The sequence below is a fragment of the Pogona vitticeps genome, chromosome 2 (assembly GCF_051106095.1).
Source record: "Pogona vitticeps strain Pit_001003342236 chromosome 2, PviZW2.1, whole genome shotgun sequence".
NCBI classification, from domain to species: Eukaryota; Metazoa; Chordata; class Lepidosauria; order Squamata; family Agamidae; genus Pogona; species Pogona vitticeps.
The window spans coordinates 199,783,581-199,802,534 of record NC_135784.1 but is presented as its reverse complement, the minus strand read 5'-3'; the positions used below and the strand labels follow the sequence as shown (position 1 = coordinate 199,802,534).

The 18,954-nt window shown below is 41.3% G+C and overlaps 1 protein-coding gene across 1 annotated transcript in view; it reads left to right on the top strand.

Moving 5' to 3' along the window:
• The first annotated feature begins 3,223 nt into the window (after positions 1 to 3,223).
• Positions 3,224 to 18,954, top strand: part of MELK (maternal embryonic leucine zipper kinase) — a 41,904-nt gene continuing 26,173 nt past the window's right edge. The window contains exons 1-6 of the mRNA XM_072991917.2: positions 3,224 to 3,354; positions 8,760 to 8,854; positions 10,008 to 10,093; positions 10,937 to 11,053; positions 15,227 to 15,370; positions 17,525 to 17,593. Of these exons, the coding sequence (XP_072848018.2) occupies positions 8,791 to 8,854; positions 10,008 to 10,093; positions 10,937 to 11,053; positions 15,227 to 15,370; positions 17,525 to 17,593 (480 nt within the window). The 5' untranslated portion in view covers positions 3,224 to 3,354; positions 8,760 to 8,790. The remainder of the gene's footprint in view (positions 3,355 to 8,759; positions 8,855 to 10,007; positions 10,094 to 10,936; positions 11,054 to 15,226; positions 15,371 to 17,524; positions 17,594 to 18,954) is intronic.

Sequence of the window (18,954 nt, the reverse complement as noted above, 5' to 3'; positions counted from 1 at the left end):
TCCTGCTTTACAGCATGTCATTATCTCAGTTATTGAAATTGACTTAAGGACCATAACCCACAGAATTCAAGTGTGAGACGGGAGTGTGTGGGAATTGATGAGCTTTATGAATGTACTTTTTTAAAAAAGTGATCGTTAACAAAGGTTGCTAAACACAATTCTTAAGTGAAGAGCAGGTTATAGGCTTGAGGTCTTGTAAATAAGGCTTTGATTGAGTAAATGAATAGCTAGCCCTCTGCTGCCATCTGCTGGATTATGTCTTTCCTCGCTGCTTTAAAACAAGAAATAAAAAAAATGTTCTGTTTCAAAAGGGTCTTAATTACAGTGGTTCCTCGCTTAATGAGCGCTTCGTTTAATGACAAATTCACTTAGCGATGGATTTTTCGGAGTGATCTTGCGCTCCGTTTAACGATGTTCCCTATGGGCGATTTTCGCATAGCGATGTTTGGGACCATGCTTCGCATAGCAATGACAGTTTGGGTCCCCCTGTTTTGCTTAATGATGGTTTTGACAGCCTCATGTTGGCTGTTTTTTATATGTTTAAAAAGGTTTAAAAATGTTTAGAATGCTTGAAATCATAAGTGCACTTCATAAACCCTTTGTTAAACTAATTTGACTTTGTTCCGACTCTTTTTAAATTTGTTGTAATTTTTCCCCCCCATTGAGATGCATTGAATAGGTTTCAATGCATTTCAATTGGGGAACCGTGTTTTGCTTAGTGATGTTTCCTATGGCGATTTTCGCTTAAGGACGGCAATCCGTTCCCATTGGAACGGATTATCCGGTTTCAATGCATTTCTATGGGAAACCATGTTTCGCTTAGCGATGTTTTCCCATAGTGATGATTTTTTTGGAACCAATTAAAATCATTAAGCGAGGCACCACTGTACAATATTTGGGGGCATGGACAGAATCCATATTACTAATCTCTTATTTTTCAACATGAACAAAATGGGTGCTGGTGAAACTGCTATCTCACATGGTTTCTTTCAGTTTCTAATGGAAAAATTTCTCAACCTGCAACAATGTTTTGTGATTTATAACCATATTTCCTCAAAGTAATTCTCTTGAAATTATGCAAATTTCAGCTTCACTCTGTTTTCAACTCTCAGCTTCAACTTGTTTTAAAGAGCTCACTGTCAAAGCTGGTGGGGCAGAAGGCATAGCAACTAGTGGTAGGTGAAGCCAGAAGCAAAAGTGAATATTCTCTCTCATACACACAGGCAGACACAAACACACCCTTGGCTTCTGGTATTAACCTGAAGTGAGGCAGTGGCCCATCTACTCTAACAAACAATTCTCTAATCCATAAATTTCAAAATACTTTATTATTATGAATCCTCCCTCTGGCGCCTCATTTATTAGCTTAGCTTACCACTTTGACTACATTATGCTTGTGATGGGCAGGTAAAATTAAGTAGCCTCTTTAAGGCATCTTATCCAATTACAGCACGACAAAACAATGGTCAATCAGGCAAGAGACACAGAGGTCACAGTACAATAGCCAGATAGGATTTGGGCAAGGTTTGGGCAGCCCTAGGAGTTGCTAGGAGCTCTTTTGAATGCATTAATAAAACTCCAGGAAGAACGGGATGTTTCAGGAGCAGCTTATTGGTTGAAATCATGTGTAGCATCCATGTTGATATACTGAATCCCTATATCTATTTAGAAAATAAAGATTGTACAGTACTATGTCTTTAAATAGAGGGACCAGAAGGCTTCAATCTTCATGAAGTATTTTGAAAATAAATGAATGCCTCAGTATAAATGTATATCCAGTTCAGTGGTTTAAAGGAACTTTGTGCAGTCATCAATGGCTTAAGGAGGACACTACCAATATAAAAAAAAGGTAAAGGTTCCCCTTGACAATTTTTGTCCAGTCGTGTTCGACTCTAGGGGGCGGTGCTCATCCCCGTTTCCAAGCCATAGAGCCAGCGTTTTGTCTGAAGACAAACTTCCGAGATCACATGGCCAGTGCGACTTAGTCACAGAACGCTGTTACCTTCCCACCGAGGTGGTCCCTATTTATCTACTTTGCATTTGCATGCTTTCGAACCACTAGGTTGGCGGGAGCTGGGACAAGCGACGGGAGCTCACTCCGTCGCGTGGATTCAATCTTACGACTGCTTGGTCTTCTGACCCTGCAGCACGGGCTTCTGCGGTTTAGCCTGCAGCGCCACCACATCTACTACCAATATAAACTGCTATTAATTGTCACAGGATACACAAGGTGTGTGTAAAGTTTTGATTACCCCCAGGCACAGAAACATTACAAAGCTATTTCCACTTTAAAACATCACAAGGTTTTATTTTAATTTGAAATCTGAAGGGCTTCTGGGTAAGTATCTTTAGGGTTGCATTATCAGATTGCACATCGACACACGCATATATCACTTTCCTCTCAAGAGATGAAGAATATCTGCGAATCCATAAGCATCTGGTGCCAAGCTGTAATTCCAAACACATCGACTAGGGAGTAACTCCCCCAAACTAAAGGAGAGCCACTTCGGAGCCACAGGATCCAATTTCATAAATTAATTGAGAGAAGATGCACAAGATTCTAACTCCAAAAAAACAATGACAGAACTAAATTACCCTGCACTGGGTGCAAACTCTGTATGAGTCTGGCCAAGCCTCCATCACATCTGCTGCAATTCTAAGGCTACACAAGGTTTTTATTTATTTTATTTATTGTATTTATATCCCGCCTATCTAGTCAATTACGACCACTCTAGGCGGCTTAAAAAAATATTTATTTTTGGGGGGGGAGCCCGGGGGGGGGACCCGAAGCCCGGGAAGCCCCGTAAATTTGTTGCAGCAAAAACGGGAGCCTTGGGCAGTAGGGCTAACAGCTGGGGATGATAGGAACTGAAGTCCTATCGCATCCAGCGAGGCAAAATACCATCTCACCTTTCCTGCCCGATTTCAAGCTTAACTGAAATTATAAATGGACTCTGACTGCACTTTAAGATCTCAGCACACTGAGATACAGTATCTAGAGCCGAGCTGTTCAAACGGACGCTGAATCGCGCAGCCCGTTCCGCCCTAGCAACGTTTTCCAGAAATCAAAACATCGGAGCGATGCCTTCGGTCCTCCTGGTTCCTCGGACACACTCAAGATGGCCAACAGCACCCTGCCAACTTGCAAGCTTTTCCTTCGGCTTCCTGACCTTCCTCCCACGCGCCTTTTCGCGAAGCCCCGCCTCTTCCGGCGAAGCCCTCGCCCGTTCTTTGGACGGACACCGGAAGTGGGAGGTTGTCCGGGAATTTTTAAACCTTGGCAAACCAGGGAGACGTTGTTTTGAGTTGGAAATCCGTGTCGATTTGCTTTGCCGTTGTCTGCTTTCTGGTCGGGTAAGAATCGGTGCCCCTTTTTTTCCATCCGAGTAGACTCTATCGTTCCGGTTAAGGAAGCTGGGAGCTTCACTCTCTTGTTTGAGGCTTAAGCCCAGCTGAGTCCTGAAGGCTTTGCTCCCAATAAGGGATGGGTGGTGTTGGATTGTGTAACCTTAAAAAGTTGTGTGTTTACACGTTCTCGCAACGCTGGGTGTGCAGCTGTCGTGTTTTAAGGTGCGTGGCTAGACACCTCTGAGCTGTTAATACGTTTCTGCCTCAGAAACTATGTCCTGGAGTTGAGGTTAGGCTCTGGTTCCTTGAGTGTATAATTGTCTCGGGGCATATAAAGAGAGTTTTATTTATTTATTTATTTATTTATTTATTTATTTATTTATTTATTTATTTATTTATTTATTGGACTTATATATCTATTAAGTCACTGGTTCTTAACCTTGGGTTACTCAGGAGTTTTAGACTGCAACTCCCAGAAGCCTTCACCACCAGCTGTGCTGGCTGGGGTTTCTGGGAGTTGCAGTTTAAAAACATCCGAGTAACAAAGGTTAAGAACCACTGTATTAAGTGATCTGTTGCTTTGTATCTCACCTTTATTCCTGTCAGGCCGTAGCTTCTAGGGGGACTTGAGCCAATCTTCTGCTTTTCTTAGAAATGAAACACTGGATTTAGATGAAATGATTGGAGGTTAAACCGCAGAAGCCTCTGTGCTGCAAGGTCAGAAGACCAGCAGTCATAAGATCGAATCCACACAACGGAGTGAGCTCCTGTCGCTTGTCCCAATTCCTGCCAACCTAGTAGTTCAAAAGCATATAAACATGCGAGTAGATAAATAGGTACCACCTCGGTGGGAAGGTAACAGTGTTCCATGTCTAGTCGTGCTGGCCACGGAAACTGTCTTCAGACAAACGCTGGCTTTTATGGCTTGGAAATGGGGATAACCACCGTGCCCTAGAGTCGGACACAAGTGGGCTAAATGTCAAAGGGAACCTTTACCTTATCAAGATTGCTTATCTGGTCTTGAAAACAATTGGTATGTGTTAATACTATCTCTAGAGGCAAAAATGCTGAAATTGTAGTTGTTCTACTCTGGGCATGTTATGAGAAGGCAGGATTCTCTGGAAAGTACAGCTATACTGGGAAAGATTGAAAGCGGCAGGAAAAAAAAAGAAGACCAAATATGACATAGATTGACTCCCTAAGGAAGCCAAACAGGACTGTGGAGGACAAGACATTTTGAAGAATGACTATTCAATGGGTCACCATAAGTTGGGGGCTACTTGATAACACATAACAACAACCTAACTTTGTCAAGTGGTGTTGTGGAACCAGAACCAGCAGGGTTGAAATCTCAGGAAGTTTTGAATACCATGGACAATTCTATTATTTGCCACCCCTTTAGCCTTCCCTGTTCCACTTAGCTGCAATCTTCGCAACAGTGAGGAGAGAATTGGATTTTCCCAGGAAAAATAAATTATTGTAAGCTAACCTTCTTATAATGTATAGTATTTCAGGGTGGTTTGGTATAATCCAGTTGCTTGCATGTTTGGACCCTCCTTAGGGGGCATTTTTGGGGCCCTGAAGCTTGAAATATTACGGGCACCCTTTGCAACTCTGGGTAACCACTGTTAACTTCTTTAATGAGGTTCTTCCACAACAGGTCACCAGAAAGATGGATATCATTATTAACATTTGTAATTCTGCATTTCTTTCTGTAGAGATACAGAGCTGGAAACAACAGTATAGTAGGACCCCCTATCTGCTGAATCTCTGTCTGCTGATTTGCTTATCCACTGCCTGAAAATATGAAATATCCCCCTCCAAACTATGTATTTATATATATTTCCAGTGTGTATTTACCAGAACTGGTCACTAGAGACCATGGGATGTATAGTGTTCAATACTTATGTGTTTTCCACCAGCGATGGGGGTGGGGGCTTGGAACCAATCTCCCGTGGATACTGCCTTCCTACTGTATAGGAAGATGAGAAGTAAAGTGGTGCCTCACTAGACAGTTACCCCGCATGACAGTTTTTTGGCTAGACACTAACTTTTTGCGATCGCTATAATGATTCGCAAAACAGTTATTCCTATGGGGGAATTTCGCTGGACAATGTTTGGTCCCTGCTTCGCAAACTGATTTTCGCTAGACAATGATTTTGACAGCTCACTCCGAGCTCGCAAAACAGGTTTTTTCGGGACCTAAGCTTCGCAAGACAGCTATTTAAACAGCTGATCGGCGGTTTACAAAGCGGCTTTCCTATGGCCACTCTTTGCTAGACAACGACGATTCTTCCCCATTGGAACGCATTAAACAGGTTTCAATGCATTCCAATAGGGAAATGCTTTTCACTGGAGAATGATTTCGCTAAACAGTGATTTCAGTGGAACGGATTATCGTCTAGCGAGGCACCGCTGTAGAGTTTATCAGAACCTATATTCCAATTTTTACTGAAGTTGATCTTTGACCCTTTCCCCCTCTCTGCATTATGTAATGATGGAAAAATCTTTACAGCCCTATTAAAATCTCAATGATTGCTTTCAACAGGTTCCTTGAGTGGTGCTGATTCCTTTTAAGTGGCAAAAACAGCTGCTGTCTCTCTGCAACTTTGTATTGTCAGAGGCATGCTCTTATCTCTTTCTCTGAAAGTGCACACTTTCAGATAGTGGAAGTGTCATTGAACAGAGGATTCTTGAAGGTGCAGTCAGTCTGCCCCAAGGAGATGGTGAACATGTGTGTGTGTAAACCACAAGCAAGGGTGCTCTTTTGAAGCAGGGGGAATCACTGGATTAAGCTGGGTGTGAAAAGTGAATGAAAAAACATTCACCTGAACAAGTTGCGTTGTCAAGATAGGAACTTTCGAATGTTTAGACAGAGAGTGTTTAAATAATAAAAGGGAAAAATAGCTCTGAAGATGAACGTGCTTTTAAAATAGAGACTTGAACAATAGTTTACTATAGTCCTTGCAAAACAATTAGCCTGCTCTTCAACTAGCAAGGTCACTGTATTGTAACAATCCTGATACTTGAATTCTTTATGTTGCAGAGAGTAAATATGGAGGCAGTGTTTGCAGGTCCTATAGCTTTTATTCTTTGTAGTTCCAATACCTTGTAGCTGCAATATTTTAGTTTTTCAGGATCCAGGTACAACAGATCTTTGGTCCTCCAAGCTTTGCAGAATTTTTAGTCATAACAGTGATGCTATTGTCATAGTGGCAGCCTGCCAGATTTTAAGTTACAAACACTTGGAGTTACAATATGGGCAGGAACAATTGAGATTCCTATTTTTTAAAAAAATATCATGGATTTCCAGACCTTTGGGAAAGAGATTATTTACAGGTTGGGAGACAGATATGAACATCTGAAAGAATGTTCAATATAGGAAGATAAAACATACACAAATTGAACTCATCATAGCAAAATTCACACTACATGACATATCCTGGATATGAACAACAATCATGTAGCAGTGCAATGGCAGGCTTTGGTTCCAAAAGGCAACAACAACAACCAACATGAATTTTTCTCCATAGATTCAAACTGCCTTGTCCATCATTATAGAATGATGATGTGTATGTTCGTAATATGCTTAGAGAAAGGCATTTAAAATATATATTTTCATTCTTAAGAACTTTGGTATTTTAGAGTTGTATTCTCCATGTTTTAACTGTGCCATCTTAGGATATAAGATACAATATATTGAAGGATTCTCATTTTTTTAAACTCTTAAAATATTTTCCTACTGTATTTTGGATGGCAGTCACATCTGCAACTTTTCACAAGTTGCAAGGATTTCTGTTTAAGTATTTGTGCCTACAGTTTTTTTTTTTTAAAAAAACTGTAAGACTGTTACTAACTTGTTACATTTTGGAGTACTTTGTGTATATGGAATAGAAGCAACATGGATAAAGCAAGCTTGTAGAATTAGACAAGCTGATGTTGCCTGGAGTTACTGAAAAAATGAAACTTTTACCTTGATACCCAAATGAATTTTCATATTATTGGAAATGATCATCTGGTTTCATTCTGGAATTAACCCTTAATTGTGATAAATGCTTGCTGTAACGAACACAGGCTTCTGATTTTTTTCCCCTAAGGGTCTATAAAATTCTGTAGGGCTCCTGGGGAAATGTTCAGGTGTCAGAATCTGTGACCTGATCCCATTCATATTTATGATGGGATGACATGGCGAGAACCCCAAGGCAGAAGCCTGACTGTTTTCTCCACTCCATTACATGATTATAACACATTGCCAGTACGTGATCAGTGTTACTGTAACTACTGAATGTGCTAACTCTAGTGTGTGTCATCTGAAACTCATTTGAGAATAATAAAAGCATATTCACACATTTGTAAAAAGTATTTTGGGATTTACAGCACTATTAAAAGAAACAGGCTAGACAGTACTGATTATTCTTGCTGGTAAGACAACCTTTGAGTATTTGGCAGAAAGGCATATGGAAAATTTGAAGTGCCATTAATTGCCTATTACAGTGGTGCCTCGCAAGATGAATTTAATTCATTCCGTAGTTAATGTTGTCTTGTGAAATGTTTTTCCATAGGAATGCATTGAAATCTAATTAATGTATTCCTATGGGCAAAAAAGTCAGAACAAAGTCAAATTTGGTTTACAGAGGGTTTATTAAGTGCTTTTTAAAGCCATAGATATTGTGCAGATGATTTTAAAAATTTCAATCAAAAAACTTTAACCTTTGAAACATCATAGAAAAACATTTAAAAATCAGCAAACATGAGGCAGGAACAAAAAACAATTCGTCTTGCGAAGCATGGCCATAGGAACATTCATCTTGCGAGTCATCAACCCCATCACCAAAACTATTTGTCTTGCGAGTTTTTCGTCCCACAAGGCATTCGTCTTGCGAGGCACCACTCTACTATATAAGTGATACTGTGCTCTTCCTACTCAAAGTTCACAATGAATTTGAAGATTTTTTCCAGAAATACTTGAAAAAAGCAGTCCAAACTGTGGTGATGATTAATAATCTATGTGAGGGGGTGGTTAGTGATAGTAGGCAAGACAGCATTGTGATGTCATAGGCAAGTCTATGGTGTAGTCTTGCTTGTTTTCAATAGGCAATTTTGTTTTTGGTGATGACTTTAATTTCACAGAGTAGGATGGACTGCAGCTTTAACAGTTGATTTGTTCTGCTAAAGAAGTTCCAGAGCCTTCTCCTTCCAACGTGTGCCCACCTAGTTTCCTCTTTGTCTGACTAGGGAATTTTTTGCAAGATTTAAATAGTGGGCTCAAATCTTGCATGCTTATAAAACTTAATATGATAGTCAAGTTCTCAGTATATAAAGTAAATATGGGATTATTCACAGTTGTCTGGCTGTAGCCTTACCTCAGCTTGATTATCTTCACATAAATTGTAACATTTATGTTCTGCCAGGTATCTAAAGGGGATATTTCTCCATCTCGTTATGGCTGTGGATGATTATGAGGAGCTTCTCAAATATTATGAACTACATGAAACTGTTGGTACAGGTATGCTCCTTAAAATGTTTTTAAAATAAAGGCTTAGATTGTGCATAGTTTCTAATAAAAAAAACTACTAAAAATAAACATTCTAGATTTGTTTTCTGCTTATTGATACCAAACCCCCAAAAGTAGTACTGTACCTTATAGCATGTTTATAAAGTTTTATTATGAACAGGTTTTTCTCTGATTTAATTCAGTATCTGGGCACACTACACACAAAGCAATTCCACTTTAATGGGATAAGCATACCAGAAGTCATGCTTAGAGTTTCACCATACACATTTGGCTCTATGACAGCATGCCAGATTAGAGTTTTTTTAAAAAAAATATGAGAGATGGCTGCCCAAGCAGTTAAATTTGGTGGCTTCAAGCTGAGGGAAGAGCAGGACTTATAAGTAATAAATACCAAATCCAGTTTGATATCGTGAAGGGCTATGCCTCCTCTGAGGGGAAGGGGACCACCAACGATACTCCTTTCTCATTCATCATATTGAAGAAAATCCAAAATCAGTGTTCATCAACAAAAAATTTATTGTGAACTATGCACACTATCACTGCCACATAAATTCTCTTCACTGTGTTAGCTATTGCTTAGGTAGTTGCTTATCAAGGGAGTGGGGGAGGATTGCCATTGCCACACCTGCACACTTTGTATAACAGTTCAAGGCCTGCAAACGTCCAGCCTGCCTTTTCGGATGTCTCCTAGTCCCCATAAGAGTGAATTATTGCTCACTGTGCAAATGACATTGTATGGTCATGGTTCAGTCTTCTGCCTATTCTTGACCTCTCCTCGTAGCCTCAGGCACAGCCCTTACTCAGCTCTTGGCCTTGCTAGGACTTTTAGGGTCCTCTGTTTTGAGCCCCTTCATAAGTGAGTAGGATCTAAAAGAGAACTAACTCTTGATGGTGCAAAGGTGGTAGGGCCTAATTCTTCCCTACTCTGGTGCATCTGCCCAGTGTTCACTCTCACTCTTTTCCCTTCTCATTGACTGACCCCAGCTCTTTCTTTGCCTCCCTGGTCTAGCTGGTCTGCATCCAGGTGCAAGTTAGAGGAGAGAAATATTGAGAAATATTCCGCCAATAGCCTTTCATGTATTGATCTTCAGTGGAGTTTAACCCGGATGTTAAGTCTGGAATTCTTGTGGTTTTCTTCCTGTAGGTGGCTTTGCCAAAGTTAAGCTAGCTCGTCATCTACTTACTGGTGAACAAGTTGCAGTAAAAATAATGGACAAGCTGGCTTTGGGGGTAAGTGAATTTTCCTATGGAAGAAAGTTTTATTTTATATAAATGAAATTTCTAACTATATTTCTAACATCAGTGACCTGAACTGTAGGGTGTTTTCGGGTCTAAAGACCATGGAACATCAAAGACAGGGTTTAATCTTCTGGAATCACTTTGGGTGTCCTAATGCTCTAACTTATACCTGAAATTAGGATCCAGTTATTGGCTTTCAAATGAGATCATTATGTATTAAATGGTGGTGAATGTAAAATATGTTAAAATCTGGCCCAGGGGTAACCCAGTTGATTATGCTCAACATCTTCCTTTTGATCTCCCTTGTACCCTTACATCAGGTTCCTGCTTCTTCTTCCCTTCACTTCCCCAGTCAACTGTAGACCCACAATGAATGTGTCTTTGCTGACAGGATGTCCACCATGTCTGCTCCCCTTGACTAGTTTGTGAGCAAAATAGCACACTTATGACATCAAGAGTCATTATGACTTCAGTCCTCCTTCCTGCCTCATACTATTTGGCTCCTTGGGTGTCTTGGTGGCTAGACATAACAATTTGTTCTGAATTAAGACTGAGGGTTGATAGAATGTCAGCTCTTCTAAAGGTACTGCTTTTTCTCCGAGGAAGGGAACACAAGTGTTTTACTCTCTTGCTGCCCATGCTGGGCCTTTCCCAAGTGAAGGTAGCAGTTTACTCAGTCAACAGATTTATAGTGTAATGGACTTAATAGAAAAAAGATAGAAAAGGTCAGGGGGAAGAAAGCAAAAATTCAGGTTTTTTGGAGGGGAATCTCTATTTGCCCTCAGTTCATTGTGCCATAAGATTATTTGGAAATTCCATAAATTCTTCTCTTAGGATGACTTGCCTCGTGTAAAAACAGAAATTGAAGCCATGAAGAGCTTAAGTCACCAGAATATCTGCCGATTGTACCATGTGATTGAGACGGAAAAGAAGATGTTTATGGTTCTAGAGGTACGTTCACTGCATTGTTCAGATTTTTAATATTGCTTGTTAACACTTCCGTACAAGTGGAGTTGCTGTGAATATCAATTGGGAACTCTCTGAAATTATTTAGCCAACCTAAGGCTTGTCATAATTCTTGCTTTTCTAAATAATGATGAGGTTGTTTGTCTGGTGGTGATCCATCTTCCTTCCTCAGCCTTGCTGAAATCATTGGGAAAATAAAGCTTCCAGATGTCTAGGCAGCTGAGTCCACGCAGGCCCCATATAGCTTCCCAAAAAAGTTGGGAAAACTGCTTGATATTTTTCTTGTTTTGCTCCTCCACACACCCCAGTGGCACCATTTGCTGTCCTAAAATCCATGGGGTATAGAGAAGATTCTGGGAGACACTGCGAGGGAAAAGGATTCTTCTTGTTTTTGCTGCTAGGACTATTTCTGTCAGCAGAATGGCACTGCTGAATCTCCCCCATTGCCTTTTGGCAAGAGAAGGCTGCAAGGGTTTGATGTCTGCTAAACTGCCAGAATCTTTGGCTTTACATATTTGCTCAGTTTTGCTTCTGATGAAGGCAGGGGGAGAAAAACTAAACTGCTCCTACAGCAAGAGTAGATGAAGGAAACAACCTGGTCTCCAATTCATCTGTGGGCTTGGCAGGAAAAATCCACATTATCTACCTCTTCTCTTTTTTGGAAGGTTAAAGACTTATTGCTTTGAATTTAATCTCGTTGGCTTTACAGATTTAAAAAAACTTGCCCTCCACTAACTCATTTTGTTACTGGTACCATTATGTATATATGAAATTCAGTGTATTCCCTGATATTTCATAGAGTATAGAACAATGGAATTGGAAAGTCTTATAAGGCCATCAAGTTCAAATTCTTGTTCAGTACAGGAATCCAAATCAAGGTACAGTAGGACCCCCTTATCTCTGGGATCAGTATCTGCTAAGTCACTTATCCATGGTCTGATAATATTAAAAGAAAAATCCCATATGGCCAATTGTGTTACCATTTTTATATGATGACGTTACAATATGTATATGACATATATCATATATATGATGAAGTTACAAAACAGGCCACTAGAGGGAGCCAGAGACCATGCCATGTGTGTTTGCTAATATAAAAGTCTTTGCTATAATCCAAATTTTTCAGCATCTATTGGGGGGTGGACTCAGAATATGGGGATCCTGCTGTATATCTGACAGATGTTTGTCTAATAGTCTCTTGAATGCTTCCAGCACTGGAGCGGTCACCACCTCCTGACGTAATTAGTTCCATTGTCGTACTGCTCTAACAGTTAGAAGGTTTTTCCTGATATTCAACCAAAATCTGGCTTCCTATAACTTGAGCCAATTATTACAAGGTCCTGCCTATCCTGTGTATGATAATCTTTCAAGTATTCGAAAATTGCTCTTGTATCTCGTTTCACTCTTATTTTCTCAAGACCAGATAGGCCCAGTTCTTTTAGTCTTCCTTCATAGGGCTTGGTTTTCAGTCCCCTGATCAACCTTTTTGTCCTCATTGGAAGTGTTTGAGTTTGTTGGCATCCTTCTTAGTGTTCAGAACTGAACACAGTACCCAAGATGAGGCCAAATCTTCTAGTACGTCACAGGATTTGGGGACTATATCTGTCCATGCAGCCTTAAATCACATTTGCCTTTTTTGCAGCCATATCACACTGTTGGCTCATATTGAGCTTGTGATCTACAACAATGCCAAAATCCTTCTCACTCATAGTATTACTGAGCCAAGTATCCCCCATCTTGTAACCATGTGCTTGATTTCCACCCCCTAGGAGAACTTTCCACATATCCCTTCTAAATTTTATTCTGTTATTTTCAGCCCACTGCACAAGCCTATCAAGATAATTTGTGTTTCTGTCCTCCAGAATAATAGTCATTCCACCCAATTTTATGCCATCCATAAATTTGGTGAGCATTCCCTACACCCCCTTATTCAAGTCATTAATAAAAGTATAAAAGAGCAGAGGGCCCAAGACTCAACTTTGTGGTACCTCACTTGTTACCTCTTCCCAGTCTGAGAAGAAGCCATTGATAAGCACTCTGAGTACAAATTTGTAATGACCTGTTTATCAACCTGGCAGACGTTCTGTTGAGTCCATACCTAGTTAGCTTGCTAATCAGAATGTAATGGAACACTTTGTCAAAAACTTTGGTGAAGTCAAGATATATTACATTTACCGTATCCCCACTATCTAGGGAGGTTACATGATAAAAAACTGAGGTAAGGTTAATGTATTCTCAAAGGCTTTAATGGCTGATATCTGATGGTTGTTGTGGGTTTTTCAGGCTTTTTGGCTGTGTTCTGAAGGTGGTTCTTCCTGACGTTTCGCCAGTCTCTGTGGCCGGCTACTCCAGTCCTCTGAAGATGCCAGCCACAGAGACTGACAAAACGTCAGGAAGAACAACCTTCAGAACACGGCCAAAGAGCCCGAAAAACCCACAACAACCATGATATAAGATTAGTCTGGCAGGATTTGTTCTTGACACATCCATGTTGACTTCTAGTTATTATTGCATTGTTTTCAAAGTGCTTCCAGAGTGACTACTTTATAATCTGCTCCAGAATTTTTCTTTGGATTGATATCAGACTGTCTGATCTATCTGGAGTTCCCAATTTCCTCCTTTTCTTTTTTTAACCTTTTTTTTTTTTGAAGATAGAAAAAACATTAGTCATTCTGCTGCCTTACAGCAGGAGATTTAAAAAATAGTAATACACTGTTTCTGAGAGTTCTTCAGCAAATTCTTTCAATACCTTAGAGATTTGAACTTGAAGTAATGAGGTATTTATTTATTTATCAATCCCAACTGCAATCCTATCCCCTCCAGTTGTACTTTAGATTTGCCTGGAGGGTTATAGACTTGATGGGGAAAGATCGAGCAAAAGTTGGAATGGAGCACTTCTGCCATTTCTTTGTTATCTTTTATCATTTTCACATCCCCGCTGAGTAGCTGAGCCACTGTTTCTTTTCTCTGTCTTTTGCTATGCACGTACCTCAAGAATGCTTTTTAAAATACCAGAAAGGCAAGGATGGAGAGTCACCAATGTAAACAACATTTTGGTATGCCTCAATTAAACTATTAAGCAGATTTCATATACCTTTTACTATAGAAACCCTGGAGTCAATATTAGCTAACACGTAAGTGAAAATATGTGGGTGGTTCATTTGAAAACAACTCTTTGACCACATCCTTCATGTATACAGGTGCCTCCAGAAGGACGTTCTTCAGTAAAAAGTTACATCCTTTTATTAGGCTGGTCTTCTTTATCTCGCCTGCACAAGGCAGAGAATCACAAGCTGAATATTTTTTTAAATGAAGACTTTACCAACAGCATCATATATAGTTACAGAACCAGATGGCTTCCTTATAATAAGCACTAATTTCTGAAAAATCTATCAGACGAAAGGTATTCTAATGATCTGAAGTCAGAACAAACGCTTTGTTCTTAATCAGAGACGAGGACTGTGGCTAGTGGTAGAACAATGTACTTCGTGACCAGAAGGTTCGGTTCTTGTCATATACACTTTTGGTGTTAATTGGGGAGTGTAAAAAAAACAATTATGTGTTTCTGGTGTGGAGCATTTGAAATTGTTTTCTTTCTAATTTCATATTTTGCAATATGAATGCAAACAACTGTAACTGACATTGGGGTTTTCTACTAAAAAAAGAGAGTGCTGCCCAACAAAGGCTGGCCTGAATATGCAATAGAGCATTAACAGACATGAAAAAAGGTTCTTGGTGACTATGTGAAAAGGGCTGGCAGAGAACATTATGAATGGATTAAATGTATAAGGGGAAAAGGATTGGGGACTATGAGGAGTTTGGAACATAACGAAACTGAGTAGGGGGAAAATGTCTTCTTCTGTCTCAAAAAGCAACAGATGTGACCTCAGCTGCTGCCCATTGATTGACGCTGAGGGAATGTACCCCTCAACAAGAATGAGGGTCCTCACCCCCGTAATAGAGGTGGGAGAACAAAATGGCTGCCTGGACTTGCAGAAACTATCCATGCCTTGTATTAAACCTTTAGCCCATCTACCTCTTTCTGGCCATGATGTGTCCCTTTCTTAAAAAGAACAACCTCAAGCACAAAACTGAGCTTCATCAGTTTCCAAAGTAGCTGCTCCCTCTCAAATACCATTGCTTTTTTCTCCCCTGCAGTACTGCCCTGGGGGAGAGCTGTTCGACTATATAATTGCAAAGGATCGCTTAGCTGAGGAGGAAGCCCGTGTCTTTTTTCGCCAGATTGTTGCGGCAATTGCCTTCGTACACAGTCAAGGGTATGCTCACAGGGATCTCAAACCAGTAAGTATGGCAGGAATGAACTACCGTATTTGCCGGTGTATAAGATGACTTTTTTGGCCCAAAAAACATGCCTCCAAGTGGGGGGGGGTCGTCTTATACGCCGGGTACACTTCAGTTGGACCAGGAAGGAGTGCTGCCGTTGAGTGAGTGACGCGAGGCTGTGCTGGCCAGGGAGGAAGGCAGGCGGGCGGGCAGGCAGGCGGTTGGTCAGTTGGTCCGGACGGAGGAAGGGAAGCAGAGCTGGCCATGCCTGAGAGACGGAGGGACGGAAGCAGAGCCGGCCATGCCTGAGCGGCCAGAGCCCACCACCGGGCTGCCCGCCACCCCTCGCCGCTGAGCCAGCTGCCCACTCGCCTGGCTGCCGCCGGAGAGCTGCTTCCCCTCCCTGCTCCTCCGCTGCTGCTGCCCGCCAGCCGCTTCCCCTCCTCCTCGCCCTCCTTGGGCCTCGTCACCGGCCATAAACTTCCAGGGCGGGCCCAGGCAGAGCCCTGGGCAGCCGCCGCTGGCGCCGCAGAAGGCCCACCCACTCTATATTTTGAGTGGAAATGTTCGGGGGTCGTCTTATACGCCCAGTCATCTTGTACGCCGGCAAATATGGTAACTCTCTTCCAGACTCTGTTGGTTCATACTTTCATTTATATTAGAAGCCTGCCACCAAGTAACAAATGTAGAGTGCGCCACCACATCTACTGCTTCTTAGCTTTCATTGTATCCCGAAGCTTGCAATGTCCTAATATTGCAGTGGTAGGAGGTGCCAAAACTGGCAGAAATTTCTCTCAACTAAACTCCGAAATCTAGACTCCCTGATCCTCTCCTCTCCTTTTCCCAAGAACATGCAGTTCTTTTCCCCACTAGGTTTTACTTGACTCAGATCCTTGTCTCCCAGTCTTGTCTTTTTTCTTTTTTGTCAAAAAAGAAAAGACCTGGGAGACAAGGATCTTTAGTTCTTTTCCTTGTTCCATTATCTATACTTTACCCAGACATAGCCTCTTTTATCTCTAGATCACTGATTCATAATATCCCTGGGGAGCATATTTTGTTTCAGGGAAGATGTATACAGTATTTTTTTAAAAAAAAAATCCTCAGTATTAAATGTAACTTTATGTGGAAAATGAACCAAGCTTATCAATGAAACCTTTGCTTTCTGGATGTGTGCTCTGTTCTCTTCACTTCTCCCTCATGCCATCTCTCTATAGCTTTGGATGCTAGATCAGGGGTGGGCAATTAATTACTATAGGGGGCCACATGAAAAATCTGAACTGTGTTTGGGGGCCGAACCAACTTTACTTAAAAATAAAAGATAAGCAACTGATCAACTTTAGATAAAAAGCTCTAAATGGCTTTGATGTTCAACTTGTTCAGTGAGAGAAATCCAGTCTGTCTTGGGCTTGAACAAGCGCTTGAACACTGGACTGGAGCGACAACTGGCGGGGCCGGACAGGAGTGGCTCGTGGGCCGTATGTGGCCTTTGGGCCACACTTTGCTCAGGTCTGTGCTAGACGCTCTGCTACAGATTCTGCCCTTCCTCTCTCTTCTCCATCGTACCTCCTGTCTCTAACTTTTTTCCTGGGGGCTTTCCCTTGTTTGCAATACGACAATTTTTACGACATCGCAAAATGGCTTCCCGCTGTTTTCTGACCCATGCTTCAGAAGACAGCCATTAAAAACAGCTCATTGGTGCTCAGAAAATGGCTTCCCTATGGAGGATCTTTGCTGGACGATGAGGTAATTTCCCCATTGGAACGCATTAACCGGTTTTCAATGCATTCCAATGGGGATTTTTTTTCGCATGAGAACGATTTCGCTGTACAGGGATTTCAGTGGAACGAATTATCGTCATCATGGGGGGCACCACTGTACACCCTTTGTCCCCTGCACATCCAAGTACTCTGTTCTATGCTAGCTCAGCTAGCTGGGATTAAAGGCTGCAGGTTCAATGCAACATAGATTCCTCTTGATTCTCTCTTCTTTTCCTAATAGCATCTACTTGTCTTCCCTAATTCTGTTAACTTCTGCACAGTGTGTGAGCATTGTGGAGTTTTAGAATGATATTTACTTCCTCCTGTTTAAAAAGACTGCATGTACCATGCACGCTTGTGACCATGCTGGATTCTACTAAATTCAGTTGCTCTATTGTACAATTTTTCCTACCAGGAGAACTTGCTGATTGATGCTGAGCATAACCTGAAACTGATAGATTTTGGTCTTTGTGCAAAACCAAGGGTGAGTGTTGGCTCTCTTTAGAGTTCATTGCTTTTTATTTTTCTGTTTTGGCAATAGAAAATACTGGCTGGAATCCTGTTGCTTAGTAAGTCACAGCTAGAGTACTGTAGGTCCATTTGAACCAGTGGAGCAAAGGAATTGTCTCAGATCCACACAGATTCAGTAGGTCTACTGTAGTGCCACTTGTGCTACACAAGAGGATTTCAGCCATGAAATATTGCCCCAGCTCTGGGGCATGTTGAACTATGGTCAAAACAAATTATGCTTCTACTTATCTCTCTCCCCCCCCCCCCCTTTCCTCAATGGATGCATTGTGACTACAAATGAGAAAGGTCTGTGGTTCAATGGCAAAGAGACTGCTTTGCATATGGAAAATCCCAAGTTTGATCTTGGGCATTGAGAGGTAGTAATAGGAAAGATGTTGGCTGGAAGCTGTAAAGGGTTGCTGCCAGTCTTTTTATATTACTGGTCTGACTGAGTTTAATACAGGGTGCCACGTGTTTATAGTCTTACAAATTTAGTTAATTCTGCATGCTGAAGCAGCATAGCCATCCATCTGGCTCATACTGAAAAGGTTTGATGTGATCTGGTTTTATCCTCATGCTTTCAGCGTAACTTTCCCAGAATACAAAGTCAATCGAAACATGTACACATAATAGAATTAATAGCATCTTGGTTTCAACGTATTGTTGACTTTGTGTTCAAAGTCTCAAAATCCAGTTGTGGTGTAGAATATTTGAATGCTTTGAGTCTTGTGAGAGTCTTTGGACGGCTTCCTTCCCTTCCATCTGTGTGGGTGTGTGAAGGTGGCACTTCTTAGCGCCACTGTCTGTTGCTTGCATCAGTTGGGTTGGGTTGCTTTTTACAAAGGAGGTTGAAATTAACTGCTGTCTCCACAAAGAGCAACAAGGCCATTGCAGTGGTAGTACTGGGCTCCCTGGGCCTTGTTTTCTGCGGTGGGACTGACTGACAGCCAGCAGAGTGGCACTCGATGGCAGAGGACCCATCCTGTAAGAACTGCGGCATCCATTAACATAACTGCAGTAAAAACTGGATTGTCAGGATGCTTCTTGGCCACTCATCAACATATGTTTTAAACTGGTTCATTAGCGGTCCATTTCCATTACAGTTGGACATTATTTTAGAACAGTGGTTCTTAACCTTTGTTACTCGGATGCTTTTGAACTGCAACTCCCAGAAACCCCAGTCAGGACAGCTGGTGGTGAAGGCTTCTGGGAGTTGCAGTCCAAAACTCTTGAGTAACCCAAGGTTAAGAACCAGTGTTTTAGAAGGTTGTATAACGTTAAGCATTGATGTCTTGAGTTTACTTGCCTCCCTTTTCCCTCCTCGTTTCTTTTTTT